Source organism: Hibiscus syriacus, unplaced genomic scaffold (assembly GCF_006381635.1).
Source record: "Hibiscus syriacus cultivar Baekdansim isolate YM2019G1 unplaced genomic scaffold, ASM638163v2 tig00009013_pilon, whole genome shotgun sequence".
Classification (NCBI taxonomy): domain Eukaryota; kingdom Viridiplantae; phylum Streptophyta; class Magnoliopsida; order Malvales; family Malvaceae; genus Hibiscus; species Hibiscus syriacus.
Genome location: NW_024062182.1, coordinates 61,465 through 76,547, shown reverse-complemented (window position 1 = coordinate 76,547; position 15,083 = coordinate 61,465). Strand labels below are relative to the sequence as shown.

Genomic DNA, 15,083 nt, shown 5'->3' with positions numbered 1-15,083 from the left:
TATAAAGGTCTTTCTCGTATGGATAAGTAAGATTTATAATGTTACAATATCATCTAAAATTATATAATATATTAATAATGTTATTTTTTAAAGAAGAAATTTTGAGGATAAAGTACCGATGAGAGTAATAAAAGACTCAATAAATTGACGAGAAGAAATAATTTGTAATACTTGCCGCTGAAAGATCAAATTGAATAAAACAAAGTTGAGGATTAAATTGATTTTTTAAAAGTTACATATATTATATATTTGATTAGATTGGGAAAACTCTACATCAAATTAATCCAATAGGTTTATGATTAAATTATTATTTTCATCCCCAAACCCTAAATTCAACCTTCTTTTATTATCCCAACACTGGCATTAGTTTATCCCAATATCTTAAAAGGGATAAAAATGTCAATAAAAGACTTTCCATTTCAAGCCAAGCAAAGTTAAACGTCACCTTCATCGGAATCTATACTTTTTGTAATATGACCGAATTACCAAGGTCATTTTCAAAATACATTACAATTACAAGGGCATTTCCGTAACAAAAAAATCATTACTCAGTTTAAATATCCGATCACACGTGTGGAAAAGACCGCACGTGCCACCTTCATCTTCCCTATAAATTTCTCCACTTTTCCCGGTTTCTTCCGAACGTATGCAGAGCGAGAGAGAGATGGAGAGTAGAGGAGGATGTTGTATAGCTAATAGATATGAAGCCTGTGGGGTTTACTATACGTCGAAAGTGGACCGGATAATGCTCCGGTTCCGACCGATCGCACCCAAGCCGGCGAACGACGGCGGTGGGTCGGTTTCCCCACGGGAAAACGGTGCCGAGGGTTATTGTAAACTGGGGAGAGGTAGGAGAAGACAGTCGAAAGAGAGTAATAATAATACAAAGAGGAGAAAAATGGTTACTTTGCCGCTTATATCTGAAACCCCAGACTGCAAGGACTCCATTTCCATGGAGAACACGACGAAGAAGATGAAGATGAAGACGACGACGATGCCTTTGTGGTTAAGCGTCGGTGAAGCCGATAAAACCGAGTTTCGGTTTCTTCGGCGACGGAGACGGTGAGCTGGTGAGGTCGTCGTGCGTGACGGACACTTGGGTTAACGGTGAAGGGTTGGGGTGTACCGACGAGGAGCGGAAGGTTAATCTAGGGAAGGACACGTGTCCGGGGTTTATGTCGGATATGTTCGGGAGGGTGACGTGGACCAACGGGGCGTATAAGGAAATGGTAGGCGGCGAGACGACAGTGCGGTTGCTGATAAAGCAGAGTCCACCGCCGGTGATGGCGTTCGCGGCGTTCACGTGCAGGGTGAGGGTGCAACACGTATGCGGGAAGGATATTTATGAATTCGTTGACGGCGCCGTGTGACGTTTGGAGAATGAACGGAGGCGGATTCGCGTGGAGGCTAGACATCAACGCAGCCCTCTGCTTGGGCCGGTAAACACCCATTTCCGATGCATGAAGAAAGCTGCTTAGTTTACCATATGCATCCCTCCATCAACTTTCCTTGTAAAATTGTAAATATTTTCGTTCTTCCATCTTTGTTTTAAGTTTAATTTGCATGTTTTGATGTGCTTTGACGTTTCCCAGATTTTATGTTTTATTTTTGTTATTATAAAATATGGTTATTATGGATGATTTTTGTTTAATTTCAACAATTAATATTCGATTATTAATTGAATATTCTTATTCCATTCATTATAATCTTTAGTTTTATTTAAGACATCTTATGTTTATGTTCATTTGATTAATTGAATATTCGATTATTATAATGCCGATATTCATTGTTTTAGATTTTCGGATTGATTCAGATACGTATTTGCGTTCGTAAATAGTTCTCACGTCGCTTGACTCTGATTTACGATTTGTCAGTGGTCTTTAGTAGTTTTATCCCTTTTATGATTCGTTTATCGATACAGTCATATTTGTTAATATTTTTTTTTCAAAATTTGTTAGATTTTTTAATATTTTTTTGTCCTTATGTGATTTAAATGACTAGTTTTTGTGTCAATAATTATAGAAAAATACATTAATTATAATTTAATTTATGTTTACAATTAAGTTTATAAATCTTCATTATAATTTTGAATATTTTATATTTTTAATAAAATTAACAATTTTATATTATGACTGTCATAATAGCGTATGAGTAATAAAAATTAGGGTAAACTACATAAATGGTTATTGAGCTTTATAGGGTGCTTGCATTTTGATCACCATACTTTTCAAACTTGTAATACAATCATCGAACTCTTAGTTTGTTTTTGATGTCTCTAACGTCACCGAACTTTTAATTCGTTTTTGATATCTTTAATGTTACCTCCCGTTAGTTTCATCTGACAATAATATCTCGTTTTAAAAAGAAGAATTATAACCACTTTGAATGATCTCTCAAAATATTTGTGAGCTGGATAGAACCGTCGTACGAAAATGCCGGTTTTTATAGTTTTTTTTTTTGTAATACAAGATTGAAATGGAAATATTTCATTATGAAACCGAATACGGGACTATTCTTATTTGACATTCATATATGACACAGATCTGAACATGAATATAAACACAAACATGAACACAAACATGAACACGAGAATGTGGCCATTAACATTAGTCCTCAAACATTCCCTCATCTGATATGCTCTAACCCTACCTACAAACCAAGGCTTTCCCAACACGAGACTCCATTGGTAAAGCACTCATTCCTTCAATTCCACAAAGACAGCTCTAAACCTTTGCTCAGTCTGTTGTACTAACAATCTTTTATCTGCATATGTTTAACACTGATATACTTAATTCGTTTTAAACTTTCTTTTTATATAATTAAAAGATCGTATTGTCGACCGTCGTATGAGTCTGCAACGATAATGCTATTAGAAAACCCTGCAATGGAACATCCAAAACATGTACAACACGTTTTGATTTCGGAATTGGATAAAAGTGAACTTTGCAACTAAATCATCCTAGACCAAGATTTCGTAACCTGATATCGAAGTCGATGCAATAATAGGATTTTGGTATCGAACCTGGCTAATAGGGCAAGTCTCCTTCAGGAAGGTCCCAGTTATCATCTTCATCATAATTCTTCTTAGGGCCTTCTTCTTTGGCTTGTGCGGAAGCCTTTGGTTTAAAGCGTCTGAAAACAGGCAAAAAAGGGATCGTTCAGTAAGCTATTTCCAGAGATCTATTGCTCCAAACTCCTTGAAACTGGATGGGAATTGGTCATTTTGATAACAAACCACTACTAGTGTTCGACACTCGTGTCCGAGGATATGACCGCACTAGTGGTTGACACATACCCGAGACCAAGTAACATAGGCTAAGACCACTTAAAATCTATGAAATGATTTGTTAGCTGTCAAGTGGTTCCTCAAAAGTTAAATCTTCATTAATAACTGTGTAAATAAATATGTAATTAGTTGCTTCTGTTCTTTGACAATCAAAAGTTGCCATGATAGGTTCTGCTTGATGTTGATGATCATTAGCAGAACACATACATATATTCAATTGACGTATTGAGAAATAAGCAACGTCGAACACGTACCCATATCCGAAGTGTTAAGACACATATTCGTACCCGAAAACTAAGCAGAGCCCAAGTAACATAGCGTAAGACCTCTGAAAAATCTATCTAGACTTTAAAAAACTTTAAAAGTCTTAAGAGTCACATCCTATGCTGATCATTAGCAGAGAACATACATATATTCAAGTAATGTATTAAATACTAAGCAGTGTTGAACTCGTAACCATATCCGAAACGTTGGACACATATCCATACCCGAAATTAAGCAGGGTCTGAATAACATAGCCTAAAACCTCTGAAAAATCTATCAACATTGTATAAAACTTAAGAAGTGTTAAGAGTCACATCATATGCTGCTCATTAGCAGAAAACATACATATATTCAAGTGACTTATTAAGCAATAAGCAGTGTTGAACACGTAACAATATCCGAAATGTTGAACACATAGTCGTACCCGAAAATTAAGCAGAGTTCGAGTAACATAGCCTAAGACCTGTGAAAAATCTATCTAGACTGTATAAAACTTAGGAAGTCTTAAGAGTCGCATCCTATGCTGCTCATTAGCAGAAAACATACATATATTCAAGTGACGTATTGAGCAATAAGCAGCGTTTAACACATACCCATATCCGAAGTGTTGGACACATAGTCGTACCCGAAAATTAAGCACAGTTCGAGTAACATAGCCTAAGACCTCTGGAAAATCAATCTAGACTGTATATAAGTTAAAAAAGCCTTTAGAGTCGCTCCCTATGGTAAGCAAAAGGAAAATGAATACACACTCATTTTTGCAACCAATCTGAATCACCATTATGCTTATTGTCTGCTTAACCTCTAAACCATTGCACAATAGAAGCCGAATTCTATAATCCATGGTGGGACTGGGAACTGGGACAATTGGGCAGGTTGTGTTGGTTCTCGACCGGGTCAATATGGATAGGATCAACTCGGACCGAGTTTTATCCAGTCCTGATAAACTTCGAAGTTTGGGTCAATTCGTATTCGAGTCATTCGGGTTCATAGTACTAAATTTTAGCCGCAACACCAAGAATGAACTGAGGGGTGCTGGGGAAGCGGTCACACCCCCAAGAATTTTCAAATTCCCTGATAATTAGATTTTTTTTGTATTTTCTATTGATTATCTAATTTCACACTCCTAAAATTTTATATGTCCGCAGCCCTTTAAACTTCTTATGTTCGCACCTACCGACATATATTTATGTGTCTGTTCCGCAGGAACACCGCTACATCATCGGAACTGCAATCACATCCATAATTCAAACTATGTTCAGGTTTGATGGGAGATCCTCAACAAAACTAATCGGAATTTCTATCTCAGGTCAGTGAACATGAAAAGCATGTTATAAATTTTCTTACTCACAGTGAGCACAATAAACCATCATCATCATCTGAGGCACTTTGATCGAGTTCCAATATCAACAAAACAAACCAACCAACCTTTTGCGGTTCCACGTTTCTTCTTCTCCTGCGAGCTCTCGAAGAATCGCCTCCTCTTGCACTCCTGGATGACGCCGGCCTTAAACACGGCCCTCCGGAACCGGTTCAACAGCTTCTCCTCCGGTTCATTCTCGGCCACCAACACCTGAACGTTATAGCAAACCGATTTGAAGAAAAGGGTGTTCGAATACGCCAGCGATGGACATGTTACGGCGTTGATTTCATCGGCCGTCGTCAAAGAGAGAGACAGAGAAGTCGGCGTCCATGTCGATTTGGGGTCCCACCGGGAAACCGGTGGGGCAAAATCTGATGGCTTCGGAAGGATTGATTGGGAAGGGAGGAGAGAGGAAAGTGATTTGCAGAGAGAAGCGAGGGAAAACGCCATTGATGATGACGATGATTTCTGTCTATGGGTTCCGACATTGGAATTGGATTCAGTGGCGGGTTAAAAAAATTGAGAATAGGGTTTAAAAATTTTAATTTATTTTTTCAAAATAACGAATAATTAAAATTCTTTTATTCTTTTATTTTTTAATAGATTAAATTAAACTTAAATATTTTTAAAATAATGATAATGGATTTAAATAAAAAAAAATTGAATTCAATTTAGGTCTTATATAAGATATTAGATCAGGTTGAGTTTAGAGTTTTTTAAACATTACACTTAAACCCGTAATCTCTAAAGATAATAATCATCACTTCAATAATTCAGATCACTGGAATTCATTCTAATACAATGTATAGTTAGAGTTTAATTAAAAATAAGAGTTAATTGTATTATATGTCCCCAAGTTATGACTCTCATTCCAGACTAGTCCTTGAACTTTTAAACATTTCAATTTCATCCCAAAAGTATTACTCTCATTCTAAATTAGTCCTCAACCTTTTAACATTTCATTTCCATTCCCCAACCAAGATCTTCATTCTAAATTGGTCCCCAAACTTTTGCATCTTCGATTTTATCCCCAAATTCATCCAAATAGGTAATCTATTTCAACCATAGTTTCTGGGGGCCAATTTAGAATGAAGATCATAGTTTGGGGATGGAAATGAAATGTTAAAAGTTTGAGGACTAATTTAGAATGAGTAATAGTTTTGAGGACTAGTTTAAAATGAGAGTCATAGTTTGGGGACTGCAATTAACTCAAAAAATAATTATTCAAATTATATATTTTGATTACTTTAAGTTTCTGATTTTTTTTCATTAAAAATTAAAATAGATATCTAATATTTATTCTGTAAAGTATTTAAAATTTATTTCGATATTTTTTAATATCATTTAGTCAACTATAGCTGAAAAAATTCATTCACTATCACTGAAATAATTTTGTTTAATATTTATTTTCTAAAAGTAAAAAAAATACTAAAATTCTTAAAGTTCCCTAAATATTATTATTTTTAATAAATCTCTAAATTCCCTTAAAAATTAAAAGATCAAACGACGAACAACCTTGTACGATAACGGAATAAACGTTAAACACTTATTTTTAAAAAAAAACTTTACATACCTTCTAATAAAAAAGAGTATAATTTAAATATAATTAGTGAAAATATAAGTTTTTTCTCAAAAATGTATTCATATTTACACCCACAAGGTGCTAACACTTTTGGCTTCGAGGGGACATGAACTGTATGTGAATCTGCTAGTACTCACCATTGGATTTGGGGATTTTGATTGTTCCCTTTGAAAGATCGGATGACAGGTTGATACTCTTGGCTTTGAATGTACTTTCTGCAGACTCCAGCGCTCGGGAAGCTAAAAGCGCCATCTCGGAATGTAGTCGGAGACACGATACCGCCATCTAAAATCGGAAAAGCTTTAGGCATTAAACAACATTCTGATAATTCGAATAATAGATGAAATGCGGTCGTTGTAATGTTCTTAAAAGGCATAGATCAGAGAGATGGAAGTCCAAGAACCGATGCAGAGATTCGTGACATCTCTTTGCTTACCGTATAGCATTCTCTATCGGTGTCCGAGTCTGCAACATGAAGGGCCCATGTACGGATCCATTCAAGCCCTTCAGAGATTTCGATATTTCCTTCAACCAGGGAAGATGATATAGAAGAGGGATGAAGAGCAACAAGGACACATGAAGCTGCAAAAAGAACAGCTCTTCTGACATATGCTTCTTTGTGATGGCTTACTTCCCTGCATTAACAAAATCGGGTAACGGCAGATTATCAAATTATGTACGCATGAAGATTTGAAATAAAATAGATGATGACCAAAACCACCGTCGAATGAACAAAGAATGACGCATGTTTTAATGTAGTCTCATGGCCGCACGCGTATGCGTCCTTCACGACCATGTGAAAGGGAATGACTAGCTTGCCAATATATATGTATCATCAGACACCAGATGTTGAGTCAAGTACCTGGATCTTAACATATCAAGAAGAAGGGGAGCCAAGACAGATGCTTCCGGATGCATCGATAGACATTTCATACAAACACCGAGCATATAGATGAGCTTTCCAAGGACAAGAAAGTCTCTACCAAGCAAGTCAACACCGTGCCTTTTCTTATCGAATCCCTGCATAGCTGGAAGCATAAATGCCGCCGCATATAGAGGAAACTTATTTTGAGACCATTCCATTTGGTTTTCATGTAGATTTCCCCGATCTAAGGCTCCATCTGCGGGTCTTTCCTCTCTTGACATGCCCACCTTTTAGTGGAAGTTCCCTTTCATATCGGTTTGACCAGTTTAGAAGGGTTCCTGTATCTGAGACCTGTTTCCAGGATCCAGCTCCTGGAGGCCCTGTATTGCTTGGCAAGAACCATGGTTGAGGTTCTGAAATGGTTGATATGAGGGGCCCTGTTTGATGTTTAGGTTTCACTGTTTTCACGTTGGCAAGCTCCTCTGCTGCCAGAGTCATGACATCGAGTATCATTATTCGTCGACTAACATCTACATTTGGAGAATATAATAGTTTGTTTAGAGTATCAAGAGATTCAAATGGACGCATGACAACGATTGCTACTAAAGCTCTTTGCCGCTTCTCTTCAGCCGATTCTTCCTCACCTTCAACAGCCACATTGGAGCAACGAACCTGTACAAGAGTTTGAGCAAGATCACCTGCTAAATGTGTTAGTTCATCAGGTGATGCTCGTATAAGACTTTCAGCAACATCTAGAGCCCTCTCCACCTGCAGTGTAGAAAACATACAAAATCGATACTTGAATGAAATTTGGATTGTCATTGTACTTAAAAATTAAAAATTAAACCCTTAATTTTCCAATTTAAAATTGTAGTCTAATTGCTGATAGCATTAATATTTTCCATCAATATCCATGCAATCATACCAAATTTGGGAGCAAATAATAGTCAGTTGAGCAGCTGAAGGAAAAGAAAAACCCAATGCAGTAGCTGATATAAAAAATTTCTAACAGTTATTACTCTCTTCATAGTCCGTATCAAAGTTTAGACGACATAGATAACATAACACAAACTGAATAATAGTAATGAACACAAGAATGAACGGTGAACTCAAACTTACCCCGTCAGCATCATCAGATTTCCTTAAGGCTCCAACCACATAAACCAACTGTGAAAATTTTCTTTTCAGATCCGTGTCATCATCTGTCAAGTCATATGGCTGCAGAGAGGAGTCACTTGAATCAGAATTCTGACTTGCATTATCATCATCGTTCTCATCTGAGGCTGATTCATAATTTAGAGTAGCTGGATCAATAATCTCATCTGGATCAACCAAACTGAACTCAGAGGATTTCTTGCTTTTACTCTTCACGCCACTGCCTTTCCCAGTGCCAGCTGTTTGGAGCGTCCCTGTTCCATCAATTTTATTTTCTGCATTTGAATTCAACAAGCTCCCTTTCTCAGAGGTGGTTAATCCAAACTCCCAGTCAATGCTCTCCCCATTGCAGCTGTCATCAAGATATAGAGGATTTTTTGGGTCAACTATTTTAGAGAATACTAAAGCTATAGTGCTAGCCATTTTCCACACCGGGTCTGCAGGACTCTCCAGCCTACCTGTTAACAGCAAAGATTTTTAGTGCAAAAGCCAGCAACAGCCTAAAATCCAGGACAATTTGGTAGCAAAAGTTTCAAGAAGTTACAGCTGACTCCTTGGAGAATTGAGTGCATTACATCCTTTGTCTTCTCTAGTTCCTCTTTGGACATCTTCTCCAAGCAAAGGCCTAAAGCAGCAGTTATATCTGTTTTTCATGTTAAAGGGAAAAAAACATGAAAAATTGAAGACGAGAAAAGGAATGAGTATGGAAGGAGGGCCAGAGAGAAGCATAGCACAATATGTGTATGTTATGAGTTTTTGTATTTGTGTGTGTGTGTTTAAACTCTAAAGCATGGTCTAGTTTATCTACAAAACATGCAATTTTTTTTATTGGTCAATATGCATGATTTCCTTACAGTTCATGTCTTCTGTTAAAAGTATAAGGTTTGATACTTCTCTTTCTTACAAGTAAAGGTATATCTAATGAAAAAATTGAGTCTAGTGCTAAAGTGCAGGCATCTGTAGGCACACACCTTGACAACTCATATTTAGAAGAAAGTAACTGTACAAATATATGATTCCCACAATAACAGTGAAGTTTCTACAGCTTGCATGTCAAAGAATTTTCAACCAAATTAAGAACTTTTAATTTGATGTGCCAAAGAAGCAAAGGATACAAGCTTGCTGCTCTAGTGGAGCTGATTGCACAAAGTCTCTTTTTGACCATACAGCAGCCAGGTGTTCCGCTGTGTGTAAAAGACAATTGGTGGTTTCATGACCTTTAGTTTGCAAATTATTAATGGGCGAGTAATCAAGGACAGCAAATTGCAAGATCCACCGGAGGCAACAAACAGGAAACACTTTCCACAGCAAAGATTTGTCAATAAACATGGACCTGAGAAAGAAAAGTAAGAAAAAGAACATCAGCTATACAGAAACAAAGAAGTACAATGTGCTAATCTATTTATCTGCATAGTAAGAAATACTTCCGCATTGCACAACAACTTGCACGCCGCACAGTTCACCTAGAGAAACCAAGAGACCTATTATGGTTGGATATCCAAGTTTCAATTACCTTCTGGATAAATATACAACCAAGTCCAACAAAGGAAAAGAAATGAAAGGTTCATTCTCCAATTTATTGTATTCGAGAATGTCAAGTTGCATGCAAATTATCCAAGTTAATGTCATTAATTATAATGATTTATGACCACGCAATGGTCATTTCCTCTGGACTGAATGACCCAGATGCAATAAAAGGATCATTCCAATTGAATAATGCATATTGTCAGCTACACTTGAACAAAAAAATTGACATAACAAATGTTCACTGACCTGACTGATGACTGAACTTGTAGTAAATGATGAAACAATATCCAAATAAGCTTCAATATCACTTGCTCGTTCAGTTGCAAGCTGACGCAAAAGCTGTTCTGCAACTCTTTCAACAGTGTAGGGGTCTGTTATCGCTTCCATTATCTTTAACCACAATTGAGATTCAGGGTTTGACTCAAATGCATCTGTTTCAACTACATCAGTGTTTGAAGATAAGCAACTTCGAACATGTCTAAGAATCTGGGGGGTTACTTCACTTAACAGCACATCTGCAAGCAATGAATGCAGTTACTTCAGTGTCAATTTCACCACCATCTTGCTTTCCTAAAGAGGAAAAAAGAGAGGGAAAAAAAGAACATCTTCAGCTGTGTGTGATGGAATGAACAGAATATTCGGATAGAATTTGCCTTTAAATAAACCAGAAAATTTAAATTTCACGTGGTTAATGCTATGTGAAATTTGAAACTATAGAACATAAATATTCATGATTCAGGACCCTCATGCCTGTTTACCGACTTATAAAAACTAATAGTGATGAATGTTCATTTACTTAACTAGCCCTACACTGTAACACTTCAAAATTAGGATCCGGATATCACCATGTTCTTCAAGTTCACCGTAGCTTCTCCAGCTTCAACTCAGTTCAAAATTTCATCATTTTTAGCAGTATTTTTTTTTATAGAATATAGGCCTCATTAAAACCCCCCTTCATATCCTACATGTTATATAAGTAACATGAAGGACATAGGAAGGAGGAAAAGAGCGCCTCTGAATTATATTAATCTTGAACATAACATACAACCAATCCATAACCATAGTCTGCTAAAAACATAAGACTTAACAACCTAAACACAAACTGCAGCACTAAAACATACTCCTTAAAAAACTGAATAGACACCACATCCTAAAAACAATAACTCATAACCACAGATCATCCTATACCAGCTTTTGCTAACTCATCTGCTTCCCATTTAGCAGCTCTCACAATATGTCTTAAAATGATGCCCTTTCCTTCCACATAATTAGCTACGCCTCTTACCAACGACTGAAACAACGGGGTACATAAGTCTGGATTTTTAATCCACTTTAGGGCTGTAGTCGAGTCTGACTCCAAAATAATCCTCTGAGTTGGAAAAGATCCTAACTCCTCGATGAGACTGCAACCTCTTTTGATCGCCAACAGCTCTGCAAGAATAGACGGGCCTCCTCCAATTTTTTCAGAGAATATTCCTAGTTTCAAACCTCTGTCATCCCTAATCAGACCTCCAATTCCTCCTTTGTCCCATCCCTTTACCTTTGTCCCATCAATATTTAAGATGCATAATAAATGTATAGCACCAAGAAACACACAAACATCAGTATATAACATGAAATGGATTCTCTATATCTAGTACATAGAGAACAAATATTTCTGCATTCACAAATCAGAAACTAAGGTGATAACAAATGGCACTCATCTGTTTAGCTAAGAATTACCTACTGGCATGATGCATTGAACTATCCAAAAGAGAGTGATAAGGCAGAAAAATGGGTGGAATAATCGTCAGACTCAAACTTTTCCTTTCACTTAACAAATTCGATATATAATTCATAGTGGAGGACAAGTCCACTAAAACGGAGATGTACGATCAAAACAAAAGAAACAAAATCCAACTCCAGAACTTGAAATATCTAAACTACCCGAAGATCCACGTCGAACAATGCGGGAAAATATTTCTCCAAGAAATGAAATGTTAACATCAACATCACTTTTATTAGTGATGGCTACTCTTTCAACCATGCCAGTCAGAAGTTGAACAGTGATCTGCTTGAAAAACAAACTGTAATAATTTTGTTAAGGAAAAACATTAATAAAAGGCATTTTAAACAAAAACTTCCAGAATAAATAGATGTCAAAATTTAATCCCATTTCTCCTTGAACGACTAACGAAAATGCCTGGCATCTTTCTGGCAGTCAAGGCACAAATAGATGGATAGACATTCATAAACAAACAGAATAATTAGCGAGCAAAAAATAAAGGATACTGTGATGAAAGAAAAGGCGGGGCTCTCAACCGTGCTTTGTCAGGAATAGATGTTACAATTTGTGCTACCCTAGACACAGCTAACTTAAGCCTTTCATTTGTATTCTCTTACAATTCCGGGAAAACTGCAAGGTCTATAGCCATTTTAAGCACCCCACCATTGTCGAGAAGGCAGAGTACAAGCAACCTGTCAAATGTAAAACATGTAGTAGCAATCGATAAAAATCAAGTTTAACAGAAGAAATTGAACTATGATTTCAATACTCACTGATTTAAACAGAAAATGCCACAGCATACCTTTCTACATTTGACTGAATAACATTGACATTGAGATTCTCGCTGCTGCTGCTCTGCTGTAGGAAAGGAACCAAAACCTGAACAACTTCAATTGAAAGTCCATTGACAAAGAAAATATCATAGATATGTTTCTTTGCTGAAAGAGGGAAACAAGTGAGCCAATTGGAAGCAACATCTGCATACAACAGATTTCCTATAAGAAAATGCTGGATTTGATTCTTGCCAAAAACATTAATAATTTCTGGAAAAAAATTACCAAGCAACAAAACTCGAGCCAGTGTTGGGAAGGCAGCTCCTTGATAAAATGCCCTCCACCAATCGTCCTTTTCATTTGCAGCATGAACTTCGGTACTCACAATCTTAACAAAGCACAAATAATGAAAATTCAAAGAAAATGAAATGGATAAATCCAAAAGGAAGGAATATAAGAAGAAAACCTGTTCTTTGTAACGCTCGTCGATACTCCCTGTAAGTCCATTATAGTAATAAAAAATAATCAGAAATTATATATTCACAAAGTTATTAGTAAAATTTCTGATAATTTTTATAAGGTTAAAGAGGAAAGCGGAAAGGAGTGACCTGAGAGAAGAGATGAATCAATAGGGAAGAGAAGAACAGCTAAAGAGTGAAGAGCGCAAATCACTTGCTCGACGTGCTTTACTCTTTCTATTTCCCTTATCACCTCGCCAACCTTCTCCATCACTTGGCTCTCCACCTCTCTCCTCCTCGTCGCTGCCGCAACCGCCTCCGCCTCCATCTCCGCCGTCTCCAACTCCTTCCAGTTCTCTGCTTTCCCACAGACAAATAGGTTGCTTAATTGTTAAAACGCCGTCGTTTAAAACCATACTCTAGTTATATCACAGAGAAAAGACCGTATATTTATATATAGGTTAATTGCTGGTTTCGTCCCTCTACTATGTTCTAATTTGAGATTTAGTTTACAATTTAGTTTGACATAATTTGATACTCTTTTATAGTATCGTTATGAAGTCCAAGTGTCTAACTAGTTAATAATGATAATTATTTGGCTCCTTATTGGTAAATTTGGTTTTTTCCTTTGAACTCTAAAGTAGTTGGCATAATGCAATAAAATAACTCTAATGTTTGACACTAGTGTCAAATATACCCTTATCGTTTTGTTTGACACATTCGTCCACTCAACATTTAACTTTGGGTCAAAAACCACCTTCAATGGATGGAAACCGTCAGTCAACTGACGGTCATGTTGACCAGGCATGTACACATGGACACAATGTTGATGTGGCATGTACAAGTCAGAGATCATGATGACGTGGCATTGCCACATCAAAATTTTTAAAAATAAAATAAATATTTATTATGATTAATAGTATTTATATTTAATTAAAAGGGGAAACGCACAAGAGCGAAATTGAACCTAGGCAAAGGATGGAGAATGACACAATTTTTGCCACTAAACCAAGCTTCTTATTTAATTAAATAATGAACTAAATGATATTTAATAGATACTCTATTTGAATTTAATGGGAAAAAATTAAAACATATGTTTATACTTTCCCCTCATCTCGTAATCTCATCTTCACAATCTCGATTATTCCCAAAATAGATTGGGGTTTAAAGTTTTGTTACCCTTCTCGCTTTTTCAAATTCTTTATAGCAGCAACTTCCAATCGATTAAGAAGGATCGTTTTCTTATTCTCCAATTGATTATTCCCACAGTCCTCAAATTATTTCGAAAGTGAGTTTATTTTTGTGAATCAATTCATTTTGAATTTCTTTATTTTCGAATGGGTTTTGAAATAATTTGTCTAACATTGTTAGGGTTTGTGTCAGTTTCGATTGGGTTTTTTAGATTTTATGAATGGGTTGTTTATAACCCTTGAATATTGTTCTATAGCATAGCTCAAAATGAATTCGTTAGTGCTATTTTGTACTTCAATATTTTTTTTTGTTTTTACTTAGGTTTGTAGTAAGGAATATTGTTGGTATACTGTTGAAATCCACATTTTGATGTATATAGGATAAGAAAATAGATTTATTTTAATAAATAATCTTGTTTGTATGCTTTTAGGTTGATAGAAATTGTCTAATGGACAAGTCTGATTCTGCAACCATCTTTAGTTCTTTCAAACGAGATTTCATGTATGATGGAGAACACAAAAAATGTTATTGCAATAAATTGGCTCCTAAAGAAACTTCATGGAGAGATTTAAACCTTGGAAGAAGGTATTATGGTTGCACAAATTTTCTGGTAAAAAAATTTGATACTTTATCATATTAGTTGACTTCTAATAAGAAATGTATATATAAATTGATAATGAAATTTGATTTTTCTCTTATTGTAGAATGGTTGTAGGTATTTTGAATGATATAATGGTAGCATGTCTGAACGAACAAATCACTTGCTACGACAATTATGTGATAGTTAATGGAATTTAGCGAAGAAGAATACAATACTTAGAAGTTGTGGAGGTATTTCCACTGGTTAAATCAAC

At 36.1% G+C, this 15,083-nt stretch overlaps 2 protein-coding genes and 1 pseudogene across 2 annotated transcripts; 1 reads left to right on the top strand and 2 right to left on the bottom strand.

Moving 5' to 3' along the window:
- The first annotated feature begins 646 nt into the window (after positions 1-646).
- LOC120203015 lies at positions 647-1,462 on the top strand. Its single transcript, XM_039203382.1, has one exon. It carries the CDS (start codon positions 647-649, stop codon positions 1,064-1,066), a length of 420 nt encoding a protein of 139 aa, XP_039059313.1. The 3' UTR covers positions 1,067-1,462.
- Positions 1,463-3,026: 1,564 nt separating this feature from the next.
- On the bottom strand, positions 3,027-5,400 carry LOC120203014 (30S ribosomal protein S21, chloroplastic-like). Its single transcript, XM_039203381.1, has 3 exons — positions 4,979-5,400; positions 3,775-3,823; positions 3,027-3,132 (listed from the first exon to the last, which is right to left on the bottom strand). The coding sequence occupies exons 1-3, from the start codon at positions 5,361-5,363 to the stop codon at positions 3,027-3,029; spliced, it is 540 nt and encodes a 179-aa protein (XP_039059312.1). The 5' UTR covers positions 5,364-5,400.
- Positions 5,401-6,595: 1,195 nt separating this feature from the next.
- LOC120203019 lies at positions 6,596-13,429 on the bottom strand (annotated as a pseudogene).
- Between the last annotated feature and the right edge of the window lie 1,654 nt (positions 13,430-15,083).

Coding starts and splice junctions, on each gene's coding strand:
- LOC120203015 (XM_039203382.1), top strand. CDS start 647: ATGCAGAGCGAGAGAGAGATGGAGAGTAGAGGAGGATGTTGTATAGCT.
- LOC120203014 (XM_039203381.1), bottom strand. CDS start 5,363: ATGGCGTTTTCCCTCGCTTCTCTCTGCAAATCACTTTCCTCTCTCCTC. Junction 3,824..4,978: donor GAAACGTGGAACCGCAAAAG/GTTGGTTGGTTT, acceptor CAATGTTGATAG/ATTTTTCAGAGGTTTTAGGC. Junction 3,133..3,774: donor CAGACCCTGCTTAATTTCGG/GTATGGATATGT, acceptor GCCTGTTTTCAG/ACGCTTTAAACCAAAGGCTT.